The 26484-nt window shown below is 43.0% G+C and overlaps 2 protein-coding genes across 5 annotated transcripts; both read right to left on the bottom strand.

Annotated features, from left to right (window-relative positions):
• Positions 1-1945: 1945 nt before the first annotated feature.
• LOC128766215 (urea transporter 2-like) lies at positions 1946-7402 on the bottom strand. Of its 4 annotated transcripts, none has more exons than XM_053877685.1 (10): positions 7289-7402; positions 5427-5464; positions 5158-5255; positions 4904-5093; positions 4707-4835; positions 4462-4591; positions 4106-4377; positions 2743-2877; positions 2633-2682; positions 1946-2540 (listed from the first exon to the last, which is right to left on the bottom strand). In XM_053877685.1, the coding sequence occupies exons 3-10, from the start codon at positions 5252-5254 to the stop codon at positions 2347-2349; spliced, it is 1197 nt and encodes a 398-aa protein (XP_053733660.1). In that variant the 5' UTR covers position 5255; positions 5427-5464; positions 7289-7402; the 3' UTR covers positions 1946-2346. The 4 variants fall into 4 exon arrangements, with proteins under 4 accessions (XP_053733660.1, XP_053733678.1, XP_053733669.1 ...); XM_053877703.1 differs by lacking the exon at positions 7289-7402 and having other exon boundaries at positions 4106-4253; positions 4309-4377; positions 5427-5590; XM_053877694.1 differs by lacking the exon at positions 5427-5464 and having other exon boundaries at positions 7289-7335.
• A 211-nt stretch (positions 7403-7613) lies between these two features.
• Positions 7614-25404, bottom strand: thbs4b (thrombospondin 4b). Its single transcript, XM_053864540.1, has 22 exons — positions 25195-25404; positions 21271-21471; positions 20036-20286; positions 19695-19797; positions 19525-19607; positions 19392-19443; positions 19172-19323; positions 16595-16732; positions 16189-16266; positions 15958-16110; positions 15765-15869; positions 14624-14731; positions 12830-12989; positions 11750-11868; positions 11558-11610; positions 11268-11461; positions 10871-11049; positions 10757-10805; positions 9874-10070; positions 9630-9802; positions 9413-9552; positions 7614-8103 (listed from the first exon to the last, which is right to left on the bottom strand). The coding sequence occupies exons 1-22, from the start codon at positions 25301-25303 to the stop codon at positions 8045-8047; spliced, it is 2856 nt and encodes a 951-aa protein (XP_053720515.1). The 5' UTR covers positions 25304-25404; the 3' UTR covers positions 7614-8044.
• Positions 25405-26484: the final 1080 nt, after the last annotated feature.

Genomic DNA, 26484 nt, shown 5'->3' with positions numbered 1-26484 from the left:
GCTTTTTTTAAAGTCAAGAGAGATGACATTTTAAAGGTGAAAACACTTTGTTTGTAGATTTGAAATGAAGTGTCAGTCAGCCTGGTTCTGCTGCAGGAGAGGTGAATCACTGCTGTGACACAAATATCATCTTACATCATCTGTCTGCACTGTCCTACTAAAATGGGTGAATCAGTACTGTGTTCAGCCAAAATTCTCCCCAAAAAAATACATACATATATACATACCCAGAGGGTGGCTTTTGAGTGACACTTACACAAAAATGGTTTTCAGACAGTATGAAGGACCTGTATGTGAGAGTGGATGGATGTGTGGGCTGTTACAGCATGACATAACTCTGATGAAGGTTTATGGACACAATAATATGATCAGTAAGTGGATGTCTTTTAAGGTTGTAAAACTACCTAAATTTTGCCAAGCCCCAAAATGCTTTATACTACTCATATTATCCATTATGACCTTTTGATGTTTCTTGTGTGTCTGTATTGTCTGGGGTATTTTTTGTGTCTTTGTTGTCAAATCTAGTCTAATATTTTCTTCTTCTTTTCTTCCTCCATTCCAGCTACAATACATTATAGTAGTTGGGATACGTTCTGCACAGACAGACCCCTAGTGGTGCTCTGGAACCAGCCCTTGTTCCCTGCATGAGACAGGTGACGAGAAAACCTCATGTCTCCCATGTTTTTCCCCCTTCGTAAATTGTATAGGAAAACAGGTTGCTCTCCCTTTTTCATCAGTTCTGCCCCAAAATCACCACTCCCACTAATAATAATAACAATAATCAAACTCTGTACAATATCTAGTCCAGTCAGGGATTGTTAGACTTGACTAAGTATTTCACATTATAGATGATAGGAGACTGTTCTACAACAAATATGAAGGCCTCTTCATACAGTACAGTGTTGCAGTGTTTCAGGAGGCAAATACAGGATCCATAAAAGAGAAAATCCCATTTGAACATCACAACCCGCATTTCAGTGATTACATGCCTTCTGTTTTTTGACATTTTTCCCTCGCGCCTAGTCTCGCACCTTTCCCTCCCCCATGGGCTGCAACTCCCACATGTCTGGGAGTGTGACTTATGTGTGCCACCTTCTTGTCTATTGCTTTGGACATGGGTACAGAACACCCAGACGTACAGATGGTACACACCCGTGTACAGACGTGACAGACAGGCTTCTCAGACTGATCTATCTATCTATCTATCTATCTATCTATCTATCTATCTATCTATCTATCTATCTATCTATCTATCTATCTATCTATCTATCTATCTATCTATCTATCTATCTATCTATCTATCTATCTATCTATCTATCTGTCTATCTATATGTATAGATACTATATCTTGTGACTATATCACAAGTGCGGTCTCCATCGTTGAGGGAAGATGAATGTATGAGTTGAAAAGATGAAACTGGATGGAGATGCACAGGGTGATCTGGATTAAGACAAGAAAAACAGAGACAGCAGGCTGAGAGAGAGGATGTCTGGCAGAGAGTTTGTTTGAGATTACTTCTCTGAGACGTGCTCCTGCATATTAACAATTCTGCTCTTGGCTCAAAATATCTGCCTCTGCTGGGAGGAAAACATGATTCAAAAAGCAGCATGAGGTTTGATGTGCAGTCATGGAAAAATATATCTTAAGCAACTGTAATATTTAAAAGATGAGGCAGACATTTCGAATACTTCTAGACACACATGAACTGTGTGGAGTCGGATGATTCTTTGTGGACAGTTCTCTTAGGGAGAGGGGGGTTGTGAACACCTAGAAGTGACCAGTGACCCATGTGTTCACAGCAGAAACAGAAATAGAAAGTGGATGGATGTCTGTACCCACGTTACCCTCACTTCAGTCCAGTGGCCTTGTCCTTATTCTATCAACCGTTCATGTGATTTGACTTCATGTGGATTGACCTGATTCATGCAACCTGCCAGAAAAAACATATTTTATTTAAATACAAATAAAACATTTCAGATGCTTCCTGCGACCTGAAAATATACATCACACTCAAACACCTATATAACTCATATGCAAAACAGTGAACCACTGATCTTGAAGCAAACAAGCATGAATATCTTATTAGTTTGGAGTGGAGTTTAATGTGTTGGTGGCTTCAGACAGATGATTTTTGGGAACACACTGCCATCTGCTGTAGAATATCCGCATAAGAGGCGTTAAAAATAATTCAATATGTTTACATAACGTAGCGTTATGTAAGAGATAAATTCCTCATTATACCTGGCTGAGTCATTTCCTTATTTCAGGCCATCAGACACAGAGCGAAACCTCCTCCTTCCTGCAGTCCTCCCTAATCCCAGCAGCTCCGCACCGGACATTGTTCATCATCCGGAACATGACTTGACTGCTGCTTCTCTTCCTCTGAGGCCTGTAATTGTTGTCTCCTGTAGCGTTGATTCTTTTCGGGGAAGGAGACGACTGACAACGGCAGCCTGCAGACGGCTGCCGTCTCGGAGGAAATGAGGAGGAAGATGAGAGTGGACAGGCAGAAAGGCCACGTGCAGGCTGGTAATCCAAACTGTTATCGGAGAGGACACCATGACATGCGGCGGGGTACATCATCCACTTTCAAGGAGACGTTGATTGAATTCACCAAAGAAATGTACTTACCACTGACATCATATTGGAGATGGCGGAGGCCATATAAGCACAGAAGAAGGCTGCAAGGAAGAAATCTTAAAATCCGGTTCTGTGGAAATGGAATAAAAAAACGATCGTACCACATATTAGTGCCAGCAGATGTGTTTGCCATGTGAGGACATAGAAGACTCCACCGATGGCAATGCAGGAAAGAACACTGTTGTACCCCCACAGTCCCGAGTAGATGTCCCCATGGGGGGCAGCCAGAGCGAGACCTGCAACACACAACTAGACGTCATCACAGTGTGGGAACTGAAGCATGTATTTGATATCATTAGAGATGGGTGATAACTTAACGTATACGATATACCGCCAAACACAATCTCCACGATGACAATTCTGCATCTCACGATAAATTCGATAAACACGCGGCTCACTCGCTGCATTGGACCCGCACACATGAATATGATGAGACTGTGACGACGCCACACTCTCCAGCTCTGCTGCGTTTGACAGCCGACACCAGCGTGTGACAGTTGTGGAGAGTTTTAAACTCATTTTTAATCCAGGGAACCTTTGATTATGACACTGGTCGACTCTGAGTCTTTGGATCCCTGTTTATCGTATTAGATGGAGTGGTCCTCATAGGTCCTCAACACATGCAGGTCTCCCGCTGCACTGGCGCCTCTGCGAAATACCGTGGTGAAAATAGTTGGATATTGGACGGAGCTCCGCTCCGATATTGGTGGCAGCGTCCTCTTCCACGTCCCCATTAAGGTTCACTGATCGTGGACACACTCTCACAGGCAGCGCTAATGCTACGACCCGGCATCAGTTAGGGACCATCAACAAATTCTAAAGCGGTCAAAGTATTAGTGAAATCTTCAACAAGGCAATGGAAAACAACCATTTTAGGAGAGAGAATTGTGAAAAGGTTTTTCATCACACAAGACAAAGGACTGATTTGGAGAATAGAATATGACTAAATGATCATTTATTCACATGATTTCTGATATTTCTACAATAGCATCTAGGAAATGTGTCCAGACTGGTCCATAGTTCAAGTCAACTGTTCAGAGACATGAGATACAGCAGACAGACGGCTCAATTTAACCCCTAAATAAAGCTGGCAGAGCAGTCTGTCAGACACCAGCGGCTTCTACCAGAGATGTGAAACACTGAATTTCTCATCTCTGCACTTGGTTAACTATTATATTGAAACATAAATAAATAATGATGTTGGAGACAAACTCCACTACTAAGTTTCATCATAAAACAGTTTCAAGAGTGACTGTAGTGACCGTCCGCCACTGGATCATTTACAACAATAATGTTGTTTTTTTCAACAACATTTTTAAGTAGATAACTTTTTTTGGATTTAGAATATTATTTAGGAGCAAAGAGCTGATTTGGACAGTAGGTGGCAGTAGCGAGACAGGCAGCCATCCATATTTCCAGGATGGCTGAGAGGATTTCTACGTTCCTCAGTGAAAGAGACATTACCAGACAGAATCCCGGCAGCTGAGCCAATGACAGCATGAAGACAGATGACAGGTGAGCAGACCAGTAAGGCCAGCAGGATCAGACCTCCTGTCCAGGGACTGCCACAGCCGTACACCTGACCTACTCCCACCGGAACGGCTATGGCGAGCTGACAGAGAGCATACGTTTGTTAGTGGTAAAATAATTGTTGGTTCATTTCCTACCTTGTGGAAATCAAGGCTCATGATGGAGACATTCGAGGGCTGCATGTGGCGCTCTGGCTGTATTGCGACCTAAAGAGGATAATAATGGAAACCGCAAAAATGCAGGATCATGTGTGGAATTTCCCACCGGGAAATCTTATCTGATCACTGCACCTCTGGGAAGAAAGGGTGGCTGGCTCCAGTGGCTGCCATGTATAGGCAAAGCAACACATTGAAGGGCAGCGTGAAGACTGGAAGATCCCATTTACTGGTCACAGAGGAAAAGGCACCAGACACCAGAGGACTGTGGAGAGGTGTGGAGGGAAGAAGTCAAGTGCGTACGCAGGGAACGCTACTCACACAGCAGGTGAAATGTCACTCAAATGTCACTCAAAGTTGCAAGCTACTCAAACACCTACCACAGCATGGACATGAACGTATTTGGCAGGAGGAGCCACCAGTACCAGGCTTCTTTAGCTGAGAAAACGGCCATCAACATTCCCACGAGTGTTCCATTGTAGCCTTGCAGACCAGCAGACATGGCATCCCTGATGGGTGAGCAGAACACTGAGAACCCCAGTCAGTCAACAAGTGTAAGACTTCAACGGCAGGTGACCTTTTGTATCCAAACAGGAGCGCAGACACAGTAGCGACCAAAGTTCCAACAAGTCCATTCAGAGCCCACCAAGGGTTCTGCAGGAAGAGCCCCACAGCGATGAGGAGTCCACTGAAGGGGTTGTTGACAAACATCACCTGGGCGACACCACGGAGGATCCAGTCCAGCAGCTGTATAACCAGAGACTGCCCTGTCGTACAAGTCAGAAGAGTTTTCAGTTTTTTTTCAGTGAACAGCAGTACACCTATACGTACTGTTAACCCAAGCTCCACAAGCCTGCATGTCCCCTGTGAAGAAGGCGACGGCTCTGAAGAATCCAGCTTTTTCTTTTGAAGGTCTCTCATTCTCCATCCTGACGGCACAGATTATCAAAAACGTTTCATGTCCTTGGATTAAATACTGTATCTGGGGCAAATCTCAGGCGACATCTTGCGCAGGAAACTACTTTTACATGAGGCGTGTGTTTTGGCAGAAGGACACTGCATCTGTGACATGAATTATGCATGAAGGAGCGTTTACTTACGGATTGCAGATCAAATGTCAAGCCAAAGTGATTGAGCCCTGCTGACACAAAATTATCAAAAATAGATCCTCGCAATGTTTCATGCTGTTTTAATCAACATCCTGAGTCACCGAACTCTGCTGGAACTTCTGCTGCTTGTCAATCGGTAAACAGAGACTTTATGTACGCAGTCAACAGAGGCTGTTGCGTAAGGGTCTGATCAGTGCCATGAGCAACTCATGATCTCATCAGGAAGTCGAAAGGGGCAGAATCTTCAGTTCAAAGTTTAGGGTTTGGCTGATCTGACTGAAAATGTTTCGTGGAAACTCGTCTTTGGGAATGAAACGACTCAATTTGACGGATGTCAGTCAGCAGAATATTGTGGCTGTGTGAGGAGCAGTGTTGGGTAACGTAGTGAGAGTTACTAGTTACTTCTTTCAAAAGTAACTCAGTTACTTTAGGTGGCTTGTTTCTTACAACGTAACTAGATATTAGGGATTTAGTCTTCTTTTTACTCTGAATCCTGTTATCAATTAATGTGTTTCCAGTGACCTGAGTGCAATGACAGCGTAGTAGTGCGAGTGAATGATTCAAATATAGCATGCAGTATGTTGAAGCATTTCATAGGCATATTCATTGCAGGCACCTTGAAAAAAATCATTCGTTCCTTGTAAGGTTAACTCTGAAATAGCAAAACTGCGGCAACTGGTGACGTAGGAACGTCACCAGCACGACGAGCCGTGGCACTGTGAGCTCCCAAGTCGTTCTGCTTACAGTCAGTAGAGGAAGAAATCGGAGCTAACAGGCAGCTCTATCCAGCGATCGTGCTGACTATCGACTAGTTTAACAAAAGATCCAGAATCAGCACTTCAGACACTACAGCTTCCTGGATAAAACCCTCAACTTTCTGAATAAAATTAAATACTCTGAAGAGTCTGTTTTGTTTGTATTTCAAGAATGATGGAAGTGTTGCGCTCCTTAAAACAGGAGCCCGACTAACTTAGCAACCTTGCTAACATGGTGGTAATGTCGTTTTCTTAAACCAACAAACCATGTCTTGTTGACCTGAGCGAAGGTGGGTGAAGAGGAATGTACACATTTGCTGATCACTGTCATCATGAGTGACAACACAGCTGATATCACATTGGTTTTGTATTCACCGCTAACACTGCCCGAGACCGAGCGCCATTGCTGCATCAAGTGATACTCCGCACTACTCGATTGTATTTCATGTTGTTGGACCGTCTTCTCGTCTGAGGAGTAGTTTGTTTACTTCATAGTGAAGATCACGCACCTGCACATCACCTTTTACCATCAGAAGGGAAAAATAATACGCATCGTGTCACAAGACAAATCCCACGCTAGGACTGTTGTCGCCTGCCGCCATTGTTGTTTCCATTCACTCACACACAGGGAACCATGACATGTAACTCACGTGGACTCCACCTCGGAAACTGCAGTCCTGAGTTATGCTCGTGAAGTAACGATCAACAAGTTGTACTTGCAGTAACAAGAAACGCCTTTCTGACATTGACAAAGTATTAAGTAAGGTAGTTTGTGTAATGGGTTACTAAATTACTCGAGTATTTCTTTTTACCAGTCCATGAGAATTGAAAGATTTTTACTACTTCATGAAAACTGAAAGATGTCAAGAATGAGGTGAAGAAACGTATCCTCTTAGACATTTGTGTAAAGACATTAAAAATTAAATTAAATTAGCAAATATTATTGCTCCAATAAAAATGAAAGCAGATTATTTATTGTGACATAAAATGTAGTTACACACTGCAATCGTTTTCAAGTCTTCACAGGACTCACCGCTATAATATTTGTACTTAAAACTAAAATGACTGATTGAAATTTAAGTCAGAAATAGATCTTACCTTCACCATCTCTAAATAGACAAATAACTCCTGTAAGTGTAACTCTCCAATCTCTAATGTCACTGATGGTGGTGACCCTCCTCTTTAACAGTGACCCCACCACCAGGCGGGACCAAAGTCTCTGTAGCTTATCCAGGATAATGAGGTTCTGAATGGTCAAGTATTTCCTGCTGGAACTCAACAGTGGCCTTTGTTTCAGGCAATCGGCTGCTCAGGAAGAAAGGTCAATGCATTATTAACATGATGAAGCGGAAGAATGTTCCATTAAAACCTTGGTTCACATTTAAGCTGCATGCAAGTCATGGGACCCTTGTGGACACTGAAATGTTTTTAATCTCACCACAGACAAGATCCAGTTTTATTTTGTGACAATTGCAAAATGAAATCTTCATAAACTAAACTGTGTCTGTATCATGTGACATTGCTGTTATTTCTTCACACGTTGTCCGAAAGAGAAATCAAAATTTCAGTTGCATTCAGGGGTGTATTCCAAAGAGAGGAAGTGAGCAGTGGAAACACATATTTTGTCAGTAAAAAATGATGTAAATGGTTTTCAAATTCAAGTTTAAATTAACAGAAATCAGGGTTTTGCTCAACGTTAAGTACAAATTCATTCAATCTGTAACAATAAAAAAAAGGAGAAAGATATATTTTTTTTACACACGGTAGAAAAAAATGTGGGTGAAATACACTTGTTTCCACACAACTGACAAAGCACACACTGTCACAGAAGCATCCATCACAGGCCTCCTGTCTCTACAGAGGATCAACGGAGTGCTGGTTGCTGAACTCCTGGAAGTCCTCTGGGATGGTGTCTGCAGGGAGCAGGGGGACACATTTGAGAATAGACAGGTATTTGGGGAGCAAAGAAATGAACGTCGAACCAAGCTGCGCAACAGCAGCTGACTGTAATTGTGTTAAATCCACTGTTAATACAGTCCGTGTCTGTACTGTATTGTTTCAAATCATGCGCCTCGGTAGTTTGTTGTATATGCAGTTATGACAAAAAAAAAATAGTGGTGGGACTTTAACAAGTTAATTACGATGAATTAATTACAACATTATTACGATTACAACTTAATTTAATGGAACAGTTTGCTCTCCAGACAACAGGGAACCTTTGTCAGTGCAGGAGTTCCTGGTCCACTGATCCCACTGATGCACAAGACACGTGGCAGCTAGGATGATAACAACAACAACAAACATGGAGGAATCCCTGAACAAAAGCAAACAAAAGCTTCTGTTTGCTTTGGTTCAGGGAGGTTTTTCACTACACAATGGCCAGGGTTTCCACTGCTCTGAATGTATTTGAAATTCTTATAACATTGAAATTCTTATACAAATATTATCGAGACATTCAAAGAGCTTTAGTTTAAATAAGGTGATATAAAAACTTGAATATAGACGCCATCCTGATTTATTGTGCTACTGTCAAACTGATGCAAAATAAACAATATTTTGTTGTTTAAATGTATGTATGGGTCCATCATTTGATTCAGTAATATACCAAATTCATTCAGATTGAAAAATGTGGCTTCTTGTGGCAAATATTCTGATACCATTAAACTCTGATTAATTGAGATTAATTGACTAGACTTTTTTTTAATCGAATCCCACCCCTAAAAAAACATATATAATGGATGTAGTAACAGCGATGTACACTAGAGAGAAGCATTTTATCTGTATAGCTAGATGTAGATGTTTCTAGAATGATGCCATTGGCAGTAAAAACGGGGAAGTAGAAACAGAACCGAAAAATGTATGTGCAAGGCAGAATTTTGCATGAAAGTTTGTCCTTTTTTGTAATGCTAGAGCCTTTGTTTCTGAACTGATCTGGACACTTGCTGGAAAAACAACGTCAAGATGTCGTAAAGCAACTGAGCGCAAAACAGATAGGAAGCTGTCCACAGCTGGACAGGATATTATGGCCGGAAACTGTGGTGACTTCGAAGCAATAAGATGATGGCACATTACTTTGTCCATGTAGATACTAGCCTTTTTTTGGGTTGTCACTAACAGGAACCCAACATTCTACGTTGAGTGTTGTTAGTTGACTCAGTACAGTACACAGTGAATCAGACCGGAACTCAGGACCAAACATGGCTGCTATTAAAGGATACTTACCGTTGCAACGATATCTTAGGTTGGACCAGATAATATTTTCTTGTGAGAAGCAGAACACGCCCAGTCGTCCTCCTCTCATGGTCGTGTCAATAGTCACTCCGGAGTCGGCCACCAGGTCTGTCCCCTCGTAAAACCGGGCTCTGCAAAGATGATGCGAATATATTAGTGTTTATAGTCACCCCACTCAAAGAAAGCAACATTGCTGTTGGCTGTGTACCGGATGTATCCAACTTGTGGCCGATGCTGGAGGTACCAGCGGTAGGACACCTTGTCCTTCCACCCAACATTCCTTGGGTCCTTCCACAGCAGACGGACTTGATCCTGGGTGTCACCAGTGTGCCACAAGGAGTTCCTTAAATGCTCACCAGGACCAGACCTGGACTTCACAGCCTGGTGGTGCCACAGAAAAACAGAAGAACCTTCAAGTTTTCTCCACTCCATTTAATCGCCAAGCCGCCTACCTTTAGCTGGATGCCGGGCTCGGCCACTGCTCTGAATGGGGTTGCCTGCCAGTAGGTCTGCTCAGTCTGCTTCCACATCACCACGTAGAAGGAGGAAGAGTCCTGGTAGCCAAAAATGAAGCCTGCGTAGTCGTCGTCGGTCACTGTGTTTACGTGGAACGTCCCTTCGAAGTCAACACCACTGAAAGCTGTATAACCTGAACAGTGGATGGTAATGGACTTCAGTTTCATGGCGGCATCACATATGATGACATTTTTTATAGATAAATGAGAGGTTCTGAGGAGATACAGGCCTTGGAAGTCAACCTGGAATGCAAATCAAGACTTGGAAAACAGATGTATAACCAGTGTCAAACTCCTTTTATGTGGCCTACAAGAGCTTGAAATGTATGAAGATGGCACAAAATCCCTCCACTGTGTGACAAATATATGTTTCAATACTAATTTAAACCAGTCCAATATAATTTCTCTTTCAGAAATTAATCCCCGAACTTCCAAAATAGAAAAATGATGCCAAAGGAAGAAGGTTTGTTGGTTCTCAACTGGACCCAACATCCCAAATAAGAAGGCATGACCCAAACCAAGACAATTTGAACCTCACGTACAACTCAACATGACAGTTTAATGAAGGTTTATTAAAATAAAATACTATTATAGATGTTTCCCAATTCACTTTTGGTGTCCCGACCCACCAGTTGAAAGCCACAGCTTTCTTCCCTTCCCTTCAAAGGTGTTCCAGTTAGACTCCTCAGTAAATAGAACCATGGCTGAGCCTGTGACTTGGACTGTACTTAAAACATCCCCTTGTGTGAGAGGGTCCGGGGTAGCAGCTAATATGACCACTAGTATTTTGTAAGGGTTTGGTGGATAAAATGTGACTTACCAACTGCAAGTCCTGGATCGCTGTTCATGGTCTGAACTATTTCCATTCCCTGTTCAGAGAAGACAAATTGATGTCTTTGCTGTGGATTAACCACTGTGTGGATATCCGCCTCACCTGGTTCAGAACGACCCAGTTAGGGTCAATTTGGGCGTCACCCTCAGGGTCCAGGACCACCGTCTGATAAGCTCTGAAGTCAGTCAGTGTCACTTCAGCGTTTTCTGGACAGTTGTCGATCCTGTCGATCACTTTGTCCTGGTCAAAGTCTGATTCACACACGTCTCCAACTCCGTCATCTAAATAGACCAAAGCACAAATCCCAGCCCTTTAGAGTTGGTGCCAGAGCCGTGGAGCCATGTACAGGCCATTTTACTGACAAAGGTCAATGTTAACAGTAAAACACAATCACATCAGTTTGCTGTGTCCAGGAGTCAGTGGGGGAGGAGAATAGAATGCTGTGTGCCAAACCTAAAACAATGTCCGTTAAGAATTCAGTCTATATTCTGAAACTCACTGTTGTCATCAATCTGGTCTGGGTTCGGCACCAGACGACAGTTGTCTGGCCCAGGTGGTATTATGTCCGGAATGCCATCGTTGTCATCATCCTCATCACACTCATCACCCTGCCCGTCTTTGTCGGTGTCCAACTGAGAGCTGTTGATCACGTAAGGGCAGTTATCCTTGGTATCCTGGTGACCGTCTCCATCGCTACAGAGGGGACATCACAGGCAGAGAATGTCAACAAAGATCCGCTGGAGGAAATGGGTTTTAAATGGCGAGGAAGACAGAAACATGTCGCCACACCTGTCTTGGTTTGTGTCGCAGGAGTCACCAACCAGATCATTGTCAACATCCGACTGAAACCAAGAGGAAGGGGTGAGGGAAAATGTAGTCTCACTTCCTTTATGATGGAATTGTTTGACTTCTTATGTGCTTCACAGTCGGCCACTGACTATCCCTCATGAATATTTCGCTCATTATCTGGCAGTGACTGACCTGATTGGGGTTGGCGATGTCAGGACAGCTGTCGCAAGCATCTCCCACCCCGTCACCGTCTCGGTCCAGCTGGTCTCGGTTCTGAACGCGCTGGCAGTTGTCCAGGAAGTTCTTCAGGCCTGCGACGGTCATCGACAGACAATGTTGAGAACAACTTCTGCCAAAAGTTTAGGTGCACAGTTTCTTCTAACATGAGTCCGATATGTCCAATATGTCCAATATGTATACGTCATATATTCATCTGTTTAACTCAATCGCCTAATTTGACTGCAAAAACACTTGATGGCCAAATTTGTTTTTAAAGCTTTATTGTCATGAATACTACATGACATCCAGTAAAAATGAATTTGCAGTCCTCCCAGCACACAGTTAAGAGTATAAAATAAACTAAAATAAAATAAAATTCCTGTGACAAAGCCTGTGACACTTTCATTTCTCATCTGGAGCCACGTGGGTATTTGAATAAGCATCATGTCATCTTCACTTTTTCCATTGTTACAAGGGAAACCAGACATATTTCAGAGCTGATAGGACCAGCCATCATCCAGGGATAGTCAGGACAGACAGGACAGATTTCATTTTGGGGGGACAGTTGTGACTAAAGCGTCCACCCTGCAGTTACAGCAAATCCCCATCTAGGGCGCACTGTTGCACTGCACGGAGCGGCATCGCTCTCCCTTGGTATTTCCTCCCTATTCTGACCGCAGTGAGGCAGCATGAGCTCCACGCAAGCATAAAGGTCAAGCAGCATCTTCACAGGAAAAACTCTGCTGCTCCGTCCTTCAGGGCTTTTTAGGTGTAATCACATTTCTCGATGATCAAAGCTTGGGCTTTTTCAGGCCAAATGTTTCTGCAGTCGGGTCAAAAATGCTCAAACACCCCGAACACGCTTTAAGTGATATTTCAACATCAAATTCGAAGTAAATATCCCTAAAACCCCGGCCGGCCCGGGGAGTACGTGTTGTCTGGGCGAGTGTAAGAATGTGCAGGAGATGTGAGGGAATGAGAAAACAGTGACAACAGCCTTCACTGGTTATATAACTTGAGCGTCAGTGCGGGTGATGTAATTGCTCTCTATACCATCTCCATCCATGTCGTCATCGCACAAGTCTCCTTTGCCGTCACCGTCAGTGTCCCTCTGGTCCGGGTTCTCCACCATCCGGCAGTTATCACAGGCATCACCATGAGTGTCCTTGTCGCTGTTCTTCTGATCCACGTTGGGCTTCAACCAGCAGTTGTCCTGGGGGAGAAAGCAAATGTCACATTCCCACAACAAATTTGACCTGAATAGATAAGGATGGCGCAGTGCGCAGGGCTCCTGATGCTTCTGAGAATGAGGGTCCATTTAAAGACCAAGATTCTCTGCATTAGTCTTCTGGTTTTAAAGACGACAGACAGAGAGAAAATAGTCTTCTGCCATTACTTGGGGGAGCAGAATGCAAGGTGAGCAGTGGAACAGAATAAAGTGCTGTAGCCATTAGTGCAATCGTGAGCAGTGCCTTTCCACCCTCCCCTGTTGCAGTGACACTATTCATTTGTTGTTTTATTGTTTTGAAAACAAATCATGATAATGACGTGGCTAGTGAATATGAACATTGAACATGACTTCACAATATGTGAAACATCCAACACAAAAACAAACTATGTACAATCAGAAATGGAAATTCAACGTCTGCAGTTTAAATTAAGGGATTTGTATTATGAGTCATTGCAGGGCTTTATGTTTCGCCAGCGGCCTTTCGAAATTCACGTGTCTCATAGAAGAAATGCGAACTCTTTTGAAGTATTGATCTTTGAAGGAGGATAGATTTTTTTTTTTGTGAAAAACCTTCTCTTTGACTACACTGAGTTGTAAAATGAAGCTCTTTCGTCTCATTGTCTCTTTGAAACAAACAGAAACCTCTAGAGCAAAGACATTGACACAAAAATGTCTGTTATCTCAGCAAAGTGGTTCTTTCAGGGAACTTGAATACGTCCTTTTTATCTCTGCCAAAGAGCTCGTGTTTCTTAGCTGTCTGTGTGGAAAATAACTCAATAAGCTATGAATAGACTTCAGAACAATTTTCAGGAAATGCGACAGATTATTTCATATTTGAAACAATTCTTCCTCACGTTCAACTGGGTTGAGTGAGCGAGTTCCGGGACACCACAGGAAGTTTCGAGGAGCTCATTTGAATTTGACTATTAGTGATATCATTTATATTTCAAATGTAAATAGACCAAATAAATAATTTGGAGTGGAAATCGCAATATAGAGGAGGGTACAGTAACATTTCGTTGAATCCAATTCTCGCTTCACAGAACTTCGAGGTGTCAGTGCAACACATCCGTAACAGCAGTTGCACCAGTTTCCAGCTGCGGCCACCGGTTCTTTTTGGCGACACGTTCCTTCCGTGGAGCCGTGCATAAAGTGCCAAATTGAAGCCAGTGTTTTCAAAGAAGAGATTTACTCATTCAGGAAGCCTGTTGGAACACGATTGGCTCTGTACGCGATGATTCATTCTCTCTGTGCATGTGGAGGACTCGTTCTGAGCTAATCTGACTGCTCAAGAGGAGCCTGTGTGCTAATCTTTACCTCTCAACACGTGGCACTGCTCTTTGTTGCAAAAAAAAAATACTCCATTCAGTGAAGAGACCATTGCAAAGAACTGGAAAGTAATGAGTCTAGTGTGTAATGATACTAAGCAAATCTGTCAGCAAAATCATGTGTTTCTATTATTGGACCACCAAAAAAATCAGGAGGATGTTTTGAATCCACGTACACCTGAAGCATCCTTTTTTTTTCTTCAATGAAAGCAAAAGATCATTTTAAAAACCAAATAGCTCGTGGTAAAACTCGTGCATTCTGTTCATGCGCAGACTAGTTTGTCTCACCTGCTCGTTCGGTATTCCATCACCATCGGCGTCATCGTCACAAGCGTCTCCTTGCCCGTCCCTGTCGGCGTCCTCTTGGCCAGAGTTGGGAACGTAGATGCAGTTATCCTAGGGACAGATACAGCTAACAAATCATATTTTCCAATCCCACGTGGTAAACTTGGCCCTACCGTATTTTCCGGACGAAAGAGCGCACTGAAATATTAGCCACACCCACAAAATTTAAGAAGGAAAATAGATCTTTTTCGGTCTATAAGCCGCGGATGCACTTTTGCAGTCTGTGCCGCAGAAAATGCATGAGGGTCACTTTTATCTATCCTCTAGTTCTAGTTTTGAAAATGGGGTCCAGCATCGAGACTGACTCATAAAACGATCTCGACAATGTTCTGAACTTGAATTATGAACTCCTCACATCTTATTTACATTTAAAGTGTTCAAAATGCGTTTTTTTCACCCTCCAGTAGATCGTCTCTGTTGGCAGAGCTTCGGACACCCGGGCGAAAATAACGCAATTTGAGCTCTTTAAAGGTAAATAAAACACTGTGATGTCATCCTTTTGATGTGACCAGGCTCAACATTGTTGCCACCATGACGCTGTGTAGAAGTGTAAAAAACGGGGATGCTCCAAGAGACAGGGAGAGTGCAAGCAGCTGTCTTCAACCTCTTTCATGAAAGTTCCCACTCTGGACGTTTGCAAAAGTTTCAGGTTCAGGTGGCCAAAGAACGCTGCATTTAACACACACAAAACAGCGGATTTGGTCAATTCCGTCTTAAAACGACACCCAAGAAAGACTGGTCATCTGGCTCGGTGAAATGAATGGTTATTTCTCGGGCAATATGCTTCGCGTTCTGAATGTCACGCGCAGACCGGCGAGTGTCCGTGAGTGACAGTTGCTTCCTGCAGTTTCACCTTCATGAGCACGGAAAACTCTCTGTGCTCCGTCAAGTGCTGGTGTTTTAAATATCATGTTTAATTTGTGACGTTGACGGCTTTTAACGTGCATGTGCTGCAGGACGCAAACTTTACATAACAGACTGAAAAAATTTCCGCAGTAGACATGCTGTCCTGTTGTATAAGCCGCAGGGTTCAGACCGCGAGAAAAAAGTAACGTCTTATAGTCTGGAAAATACGGTACTTTACCTTTTTGCAGGTATGGTCCTTGCATTTGAGTTTCTCATCTGGGTAGCCGTCAATGTCAGTGTCCTTCCCACACAGGTATCCGTTACCTGCCCAGCCGATTCCACACTGACCCAGAGACACATTATATTCTGCCATTGCTTCACCCTCATATGATCAACTGTTGGTTAAAGGTAGCACTGCAAGAGGGAAGTACCTGGCAGGAGATGGATCCGTCTCTTTCGATGCTACACTGAGCATTGATGTCACAAGGGTTGGTCAGACTGTTGCCACAGCTGATCTCCGGCTTGCAGCCCTTCACCTGGTCTCCCGTGAACCCCGTTTTACAAGTGCCACAGTGGTAGGATCCCTGTGGAGGATTAGGTGGGGATCTGACATGTGACTGGACATTCATCCATGGAAAGACAGAGCCTGAGGAGGGACCTACCATAGAGTTGTGACAGATGGAGTTTGGGGTGCAGCCACCGTTGTCCGGCCCTTTGCATTCATCAACATCGTCACACACCTGAATTGTAGTCGAGCAACCAGAGAGAGTTTTATCAGAAAAGGTCCCAAAATGAGCAGAACAGAATTAACTCGCACAGCACACTCTGATGCGTCACTGCTGTCGTGAATACAGTTCATCGTCGATCTGGTTTTGGAATGTGGAGATGGTTCCGTCTCATAACAAGTATGATTGTGATGTCAACCTCTTTATTTTTGTTCCGTTTTCTAGCCTCACTTAAATGTGCAGATGTTGGGGGTGTTCATTCAGATCAGGGGTAATGAAAGGTTGCCTCTCATGCCTAGTTTGCGTGGAACTTAAACCCCCAACAGTTTGAGGGGAAAGTTACCTGTTTGTTTGTCTGAGCGTAAACAATGCCAACACCTTCGACAGGCAGGCCAGTGTAGCCCAGCGGGCAGGCGTCACAGCGGAACCCAGGCGCCATGTTCACGCACTTCACTCCGGGGAAACAAGGGTTAAACTGGCACTGTGAAGAAAGGAGGACAGAGCTGATGAAGCTGCAAAATACATGTGGATCTCCTCAGGCCGTCTATCCAGCAGCTTTTAGGTCCTACGACACTTTTGCTCATGCGAAAAGAGCTTGCTTGAAGCGGCTCGTCCTTCGAAAAAGGGGTGACCCTAAACACGAAAAGGCAAACAAACAAACACACACAGGTTTGTATCTCCTTGTGGGGACCACTCATTGACATAACCCTTTCCCCAGCTCCTCTCACTCTAAAGCCTACCACCCAAAACAAATGGCTGACCTTAACCAGGGCCAAACGTAAACCTAATAATAATGACCTAGTTGTTTTGAAATTTCCGTCCTCAAATTGAGACTTGGATTTGTGGGGTCTGGCCAAATGGTCCTCACAAATGCATAAGGTCCTCACAATTCTTGTCAAAAAGAATTAGTCCCCATTAGTAAGGATTAACATGCACACACATGCATGTTTGTTTTTCAATCCTTGTGGGGACATTGTGAGGTTTGTCATTGACATAACCCTTTCCCCAACCTCTCACCCTAAACCTATCCATCCAAAACAAATGGCTCACCCTAACTAGGACTATGAACCAGTCTTAAACCTATTTATAGTCAGCCAGCTATTTTGGGTCCCAACAGGAGAGTGAACAGAATTAGCTTGCACAGCACACTGTCGATCTGGATTTGGAATGTGGAGATGGTTCCGTCTCTTAACAAGTATAATTGTGAGGTCACCTCTTTATTCTTGTTCCGTTTTCAAACCTCTCTGAAACATAAATATGCAGATGTCGGGGGGTGTTGATTGTCGGATTACTACACACAACACGTTGTTTCAGGGGTATTCAAAGGTTGCCTTTTTGAAGTCTTCAACCACAAATTGAGGCTTAACCTGGTCCAGACAAATGTATCCACAGTGTCATTCGGACCTCTCAAGGATAGTGTCGGTCCCCACAAAGTAGGATAGTCAAGCCCACATACACACACACAAACGCAGACTCATACCTTCCTGCTCACACTTAAGAGGAGCGTGCTCCTCACTTCAACCTGAACTTATACCTTCTCTTCTCCCACCAGCATCTGATTCCCATTTTGCCTTTAAGTGGTTTCAACTCAGTGTTTCTCCTCGATAATCCCACATCCAGATTCAGACTTGTACTCATGAAAAAGCCCTAAATCTTCCTCCCTGTCTGTTCGCATTAATTTGAATTGCACTTTCAGTCCGGTGTCTTCTCGGAACATGGAGTTCCTGGAGAAATAGAGACATTTCAAATGAGTCCAAATGTGATTTGCATTAAAAAGAAACTAGACACTTGACGTCATCACGGCCCACTGATGAGCATCTGTATGATGTATGATGCATTATGAAGCCATTTTTGGCAGCAGGCAATAGTTTCATTGGTATCTGTTATTTTGTCAGGGTTGTTTGAAATATTCTGCAGGAAATTGTTTCCTATCATCACTCTTTGGCACCTAGTCGGACACCTAGGCTAAAGGAATCTAATAATGTAAATGCTCTTCAGCATCCATTCCATTCATGGGCTTCAGATTTTCAGCTCTTTCATTTTGGGATGTTCACTGACCACGTGCAAAATGAACCGGCCAGGTAATTCAGATGAACCTCACCATTTGAAAGATTCCCAACACAACTAAAATGACTACAACAAGCCGTAGTCACGAGGTTGTAAAATGGATCAACTCTGGGCAAAAGTGTGGCTTGGAGACCACTTGCAGTTCTTTCCAGTGTGAAACTATGAAACTGACTGTTGGAATGTTGTTTTATGTTCTGACTGTATCAAGTTTAAAGGTTGTTTCCCATTCTTTCACTGCCTTTCTCATTCTGTTCTAGTGTTTCTTGAACAGCTATTAGGAATTGTAGTACATTATTTTATCAAAACGTCAAAGCCTTTTTATACTTACAGTACTACATACTATACTAGACTCTTAATATTACATTCCTTACACCTATCAAAAAGATTTCACTTTTTTTTCTCCTGATTTTTTGTTATCATTTTTCCATTTTGGCGTCTGCAGATATATGAATCTTTATAAGATGGAACAACAGAAAGCCTGTAGTCATTTTTTTTATCCTGTTGATCATTTTTTTCCAGGTCATACTCTCTCTTTTTTCCTGTTTCATATCTGTTCATCATTTCATTAATAATAACAATAATCATAATACTAGGTTTTTAATTTTGCTTTGGACGGCCCCTACGATTAAGATAATCAACACCTTAACAAATGTGTCGCTCGGCACTTTGAAGTTTGCATTTCTCTCACTAAATTAATCAATTTATTGTTGTTTCATTTTAATTTCCATCCTTTGATAAGTGGAGTACAACCTGGTGTTGAGACATGAGCCTCAACTGGATCCAAAGCCATTAAAATGAGTGTGAAAAAAACAAAACAACAACAACTTGGAAACATCACCAAACCCAAACCAACCTCGTCCACATCATCACAGTTGAAGCCATCTCCGGTGTAGCCATCAGGACACGGTCCACATTCCACCCCGTCTGCCGTCTCAATGCACATGTCGTCACGGAAACAGACTCCAGGGCCACATGTGGGCTTCATCACCTCACTTCCACCCAAACCTGTTGGAACCCAGCAACAACTCAACTGCCGTTCATTCACAATGTGGAACTCTGACCTCAGCTCTTACCGCAGGCCTGACACTCGGAGATGGTGTTCCTTAGGAACGAGGTCTCCTTGACCTGTGAGAGGACATCAAACGTTTGTACGCCGAGGTCAAAGTTGAGGAAGTGGGGCTCATGTGGCCTGTTCAAAGTGGCTACCTGCTGAATGAGGACGTCTTTCAGCTCGTTTATTACTTTGGTTAACTCCAGCATTTGGTTGGACAGCTGCTTCGTGTTGACCCCTGAAAGAAAGAGACGCTTATGCAACAAGGTCACCTTGTGTAAATTCCTCCTCGTGAACTTTCTTGACAGCCGTCAACAGTCCCTACCCAAAGTTTGGACTGAGTCTCTTTGCTGGAAGTGGCATCCTTGAAGGGAAGCAACGTTCTCGAACGAGTCTCCCACCACCAGCTTGAGCTCATCGACGCCTTCCTGTCAGGATGGAGTCAGGCTGTTTAAGTGAGGTGCAGACGTGTTGATGAAAAAACAAAAATGCTAATGTTGGAACACAGACTTATCTTCATTTATCTATCCCACAATTCAAACAGAATTTCGGAATGGCTATTATCTATCGCCGGAAAATAGAATGACAATGTTTGAGGACCAAAACAAAGGCGTCGCATGTCAACCTGCATCACGGCGCCTCTAAAGGTTTGGCGATACCGGTCACCTGCTCTTTGCTCAGCATGGTCTTCAGCTCCACAGTGTTGTATCCTGCCGGTAAACCCTGGAAGGCAGCGGGAAGATCCCTGACCGTCTCCACCAGCCTGCAGCCCAGATGCAGCTCCACCCCGCCTGGCCCCTGCTGCTGCAGCCCCTTCAGGTGGAACAAGACTTTGTGGATCTGGCCGTCGGCCAAAACCAGATTGTTGAAGGTTACGGAACTCATCCTCTTGTCAGTCCGCTGGTAGCGCAGTACAGCTACCGACCATTATCACGGCAGGAAAACGCAGCACCGAGATAAGAAGAGAGAAGGGATAACGTTAGCTCCCTGTCCAAGCTTTGACACAGAATACGAGGTGTCCTGCAGTTTTAAAACCACTGAAGTGACAACGTTTGTGCGATGACCTTGAAAACTGCATTAATTATTAATATATGAAGGATGACAATGATTACCAGTCGATAGAATAGATTTTGCTCTGTTTTAGGAAGGGGCCTAACACTACTGCCACCTGTTGTCTGATCGCGCTCATTGCGTTCAATGTTATATCAAACTGACTGCAACAAAAAAAGAAACATCTGTTTGTATGAGTGGAATTGAGCAGCTTGGCAGAGCTCTGCGCTCTGTTCCTATCGTCGTGTCTAGGCTACGAAGGACTAGCTCTAATGGTCCAGCACATACTAAGAAACTACCCATCTGTCTGCTGCAGCACTACTTGCAGAAACCTGAATAAAAACCAAAATGAATGCTTGCAATGAAATGATAACAAGACCAATTATAAAAACTATGCAATATATCGTAACAACACATTTTTTAAAACTTTCTCCCGCGTTTCATTTTTGAGTTTTCCTGTAAAGAACAAACAACAATAATAATAATGAGAGCAATTTGACAGCAGAAATAAATAATTATATTGACTTGTTTGGCTCTTGAAAAAGAATGGAGGTATTATTTTTTGCTGTGAGACTCTGTAAGAGGAAAAATAAAGAAGTGGATCATAATGGATCGGTCTCCCTCTTGTATGTCACAATCGGCAGCAATCAGACACCATTGTTGAAAATGAAAAGAGTCTGTAGTCAGCAGTGATCATGGCATGAACGTTCTCAGCAACGCTGCCGTGTGGAAGCCAAATAATGGCGGCTGAGGTAGCTGCCTTAATCCAGGAGTCCTTCGACCATTGTGTTTCATGCACAACACAGTGTGTGTTTCTCAGTGAGCGGGAGTGTGTGTGTGTGTGTGTGTACCTTTGTTTAGCTTCCCCATCACGGTGAACTCAAAGTATTTGCTGTTGTCTCGGGGGTTGTAAAGGCCAAACACAGTGGTTCCGGTCTTGGGCTGCAGCTTGAAGGAGGCCAGGATGAAAGCCTCGTTGACTCCCTGCTCCGCCAGACCCCCTTGCAGCAGGTCTGGCAGGCAGTCGGGCGAGGTGAGCAGATCATAGACTTCTAACAGCGCAGAAAAGGGGGACAAGCAATAACACCGATGATTAATAGATGGTTGAGTATGAATATTTACAACCCTCAGCAGCGCTGGGATCTCAGAGTAAACACTCCATGATGTGTGTGTTGAGGCGGATGAAATATGGAGCATGTGTAATGATGGTGAGACAAAGCCGACTTGTGGTCTGGTTTAATGAGAAGACATGAGAGGACCCGAAGCCTCCACGTGGGTCCTCAGTTGCGGGAGGAAGTGAAATGACTCCCAAATGTTTCTCAGGATTGCATTGTTGTCAGCCAGGGTTGGAAACTATGACCTCCTCTGAGCATTTATGAAGCTGGTGCGTTTCACCTGCCGTAACTCAGAGGCGGATGAAGCAAACACTCATTTGTTACGTTTTCTCAAGAGGCAGATGATGCAGTGCGGACTCTTTTAATCTCGCTTGATTTATTGGACTCTTGGAAAACACTGACAAAAGTCAAGAACTGACCCCGATTCGCGAACACATGTGTGGCTTTTAGCTGCATATTGAAGATGATAGTCACCGGATTCTCGGCTTATTTACATTTAAAATGAATTCCGCTCGAAGCCACAATTACTGAGCAGCAACCACAGTTTGGGAGCAAAACAGGAATTGAGAAAATCAGGCAAGGGAAAAATGAAAAAACATGAGGCGGACAACTGACTGTAAGAAGATACACTTTTACAAGTTTAAACACAGACACATAGTTGATCAAAATGGAGACATACGTTCAGAAAGTCAAATAACTCTAAGGCCTGAATGAAGTATTAAGTAGCATCAAACTCTGAAAGTCAAAATGATAGATAAAAATAAAAGTGAAATCTTTTAACTAGTGGTTGGACTTTAACAAGTTAGTTACGATTACTTAATTACAACAAAAAACACATTAAAATTTTAATTTAATTTAATTTAATGGAACAGTTTGCTCTCCAGTCAACAGGGAACCTTTGTAAGTGCAGGAGTTCCTGGTCCACTGATCACACTGATGCACAAGACACATGGCAGCTAGGATGATAACAACAACAACAAACAACAAAGCAAACAAAAGCATCTGTTTGCTTTGGTTCAGGGAGGTTTTTCACTACACAATGGCCAGGGTTTCCACTACTCTGAATGGACTTGAAATTCTTATAACATTGAAATTCTTATACAAATATTTTCAAGACATTAAAAGAGCTTTAGTTTAAATAAGGTGATATAAAAACTTGAATATAGACACCATCGTGATTTATTGTGCTATTGTCACACTGATGCTAAACAGTATTTTGTCGTTTAACTGTATGTATGGGTCCATCATTGGATTCAGTACCTAATTCATTCAGATTGAAAAATGTGGCTTCTTGTGGCAAATATTCATACACAATTAAACTGTGATGAATTGAGATAACAGGCATTTCAGATATAAATACTATCTGAAAATAATATTGATGGTAAACGGAAACGCTGAGTCATGTTTATCGACAGCGCAGGTCAAACTTCAAGATAATGATCTTCTATTTTTCATTATCCTTGTCATTCACCTTCAACACCTAAAATTGTTTGTTGATGATTTAGGTTTGTACGAGATGCATTCATGTATTCATCACAAATAAACAAGTGAAGATTTCGGCATTCTTTGTATGCTTTGCAATCATTCCCTCAAGCAAAAGCAAAGCAAATTTCCACTCAAGGACCTCCTTTAAAAAAAAAAAAGTCTGCCAAATGACTTCATATAAGTGATGTGTGGTGTCCTAATGTTCGCTCCATCATCAAGAAAGGCTTGAAATGGAGTGTTTTTCTGACTCATTGCAGACGTAGCGGCCCATTTAAGAGAACAAATAAAGAGCCACCCATGTGTAAGGGCTCGACACACACACACTTGTTCAAAGCCAAGCTGTTCATAAGTCTTCTAGACAGACTGTTCGTTGGGGTTAAAGTCATTTTACAACAAAGATCCTGAGAAAGTGCCCCATTTCGTCTGGCGATTAACCCCCGATTTCAAGCTTCATAAAACTAGTTTAGCTGAGGGCCATAAACTTACACGGCATTTGTTAACCTCTGACACCAGCACATAAATCTGCCACAAACATGGGTCACTGTAACGTCTGCTGTGGCACTCTAGAGTTTAGAGCCTTTTTGGTAATGCGTGTGAGACTGGTGAACAACAAGTGTCAGTGGGCAACTATTTCATTATTTAATGACCAATAGAGATCATGTGGTTAGAAGAAAAAAATGTGCAGAATTGGTGGAGTTCTGAGTAAGTTCATTCGTATGTCAGTTGATTCACAACACAGTCTTTGGTACGTTCAAGAACTGACGGGTTCGGGAATCTACCTTCCGATCAATGTTTATGTCTTTTGGTTTCAACGATAATGAAATGAAGCATCAAATAAAGTTCCTCCAGGAGGTTGGGTTGGCGTCTGTTGGCGTAGTCGCTCATCTCATTTTACACATCCCTCCCATATATTCCCTCTCAAACTCCCACATTTGCGTCCGAACTATTCCCTTATCCAATAGTTCATCCGAAAAAGTTTGAAGAATTTCTATTGTGAATCAGTGGAAGGTAGACACTCGTGCCTGGATGCTGAGTTGTATCACGTCACATTTGTTCATGCTCGATGCTAAATTAGCACACCGCGATGTGCTACATGCTATAGCTCGATATTTTCTTCACCGTAGAGAGATAACATTGAAAACTCATTCTGCAGTTTTATTTATGAGCACATTACATTGGTATTACATTCTCCAAGTATTCATGCATTAAGCAAAGAGCTCCTGTAATCTTTCAGAAAAAAACACCAGAGGTTTCTGGGGTTTTCTACGATTGCCTTCAGCTCGACACTGACAACCAAAGCATGAATGTATTCATCCGTTTCACGTCATGCCTATGTTCGATTGACTTTATGTGTGGAAACAGAAAAACCAGCCGGGGAAACTAAAATCTAGGAAGTGGTATAGCGCAACCAAAATGTAGCTTTGCATAAGAAAATGGACAGGTTTTTAAGTCCGAAAAGGTGAGAAAATGTGAGCTTATGATTCTCAGACAAAAGGGTTACCACACCAGTCCATACATCAGGACCTGTGTAAACAATCCTTCAGACTCATATTCACAAAGGCTCTCGAGGATTATTGAAGTGAATGAAAAGTTTCTCATCACTCGGCAGCAGGCTGAGCGGGGAGCTGTAAACACCAGTGTTTCTTACATGTCGTGTGTGTGTGTGTGTGTGTGTGTGAGTGTGTGTGAAGGCGACTATAAAGCCTGGATCATCACTGATCACTCCCATGTGTGAGAACTGGCCGTGGCCTTCAGGCAAAAGTTATGGAGATTTCTCTGAAATGAAAAAAGAAAAAACCTCCAAAGCGACTTCACATCTGACGATGAAGTAGGAACTCTCATTTCTTGTGCTGGAGAGTTAAAAGTGCTGCGGCCTGGCTAGGTTTGCAGTGGACGAGGTGATTTAACATTTTTATTTGCACCACGGGGAGTATCAGGCAACATGTGTAATCCACTGTGTTCTTTTCACTTGGTATTCCCTTTCAGCGTCTGCTTCATCCATTATGCAATGAAATCATAAAACATGTGCTAAAATACCCAGCGGTGCAGCCATTCAATCTTTTCGACAGGTAATAAAAGCTTAGAGGAGGAACAGTAGACATTTAATTATTCATGAGTTTCATACTTTGCTTTTTCATTTGCATTAAATTAGTCAATTAAATCCTGATCACTCACCTAGAGTCTGGCCTTCCACATGTGAGCACAGACTGAGAAGCAGATGAATGGCCAGAATGAAGGAGGTCCACGCTCCCATCTTTAGCCGCTCAGTGGTCTTTTCCTTCATTTGTTTGTTTCGTTCCTTCCTTTTTGGGGTAGGTCAGTCTTGACACAACTGTCCTTTTGGGGTGAGAATCTGCATTGGTGTGATGTGTGAGGAGAAGATCGCAGGAGTCTTGGCCGGGGGGAGGAGCATCAGAGCCAGAACCTGCTTTTAAACTTTCCTCAGACGGCCACATGCAGAGAAGGAGTGACCTGGGAGAGCCTCTTGTATTGGCTCCTTCTGGAGTCCTATAATTCTGAGACAAGGATTCTCTGCCTGACTTTTTCTTAATCCAGTTTGTAAACTCCTCTGTATTATAACCTCAAGCTTGAAGGGATGTTTCAGACAGCTGATTTTACTGAAACCAGACAATAATTCACGTACAGTAGCGGCTCTTCTAGTTGCTGTTTGTTCCATTGTACTCGGTGGAGAGTGATCTGAAGCACCACTGCACCGGAGGAAAGGAAGGATACACACAGTCGAACAGCGCATTGAGCGCTTCACTTTATTGTTCCAATGTCACAAGGCTTTATGGGGCTTTTCACACTGCAGGTTCTGTCCCGGATGCCCTGAGTTAAATCCAAAATAGCTGGTTTGTGACCCACGACGAAGGACGTCAAAAAAGTAGTCATCAGCCGCGCAACAACTTATTTACCACTATTGCCTTGACCTCCTTATTTCTCTGTCATTTCTTAGCACTACAAGTCGTCCTCACCTCAGATGTGAACTGGTGACAGAGCTGAGCCATAACTGTAACAGAATGTGGCGTTTCACAGCCAAAACTAAACATTAAAGAGTCTTGTTTATTTTACAAGGAAATAGTGGAAACAAGCTGCGTAATACGGAGCGTCTGGATTGATCCACGCTGCTCTCACAACACGTTGAACACAGTGAGAGAGATTACTGACAATCGAGAAGATTCCAATCATTTAAGTCCAGATCCGGTCAGAAATGATCAATGAATATTGTCATTGTCTCTGTCAGTTCCATCATCTATAACGAAAGTTCTACATATGAACTTGTGTATCTGGCTCAGTCAGGTCTACACAGGTGGTGTGGTGCCCCGGATGAAATACCAGTGGACTCAGGAAGAAAAAGAGAGAAAAAATTGATGTGACTTAAGCGTCATCAATAACAAGGCAGAGGCATATTTCCACCGTCGCACATGACCTTTCCTTCTCTATCTAGACTTCAGACACCTTTCC

Source organism: Synchiropus splendidus, chromosome 1 (assembly GCF_027744825.2).
Source record: "Synchiropus splendidus isolate RoL2022-P1 chromosome 1, RoL_Sspl_1.0, whole genome shotgun sequence".
Classification (NCBI taxonomy): Eukaryota; Metazoa; Chordata; class Actinopteri; order Syngnathiformes; family Callionymidae; genus Synchiropus; species Synchiropus splendidus.
The sequence above is the reverse complement of the archived record's forward strand: the minus strand, read 5'-3'. Positions and strand labels throughout refer to the sequence as shown.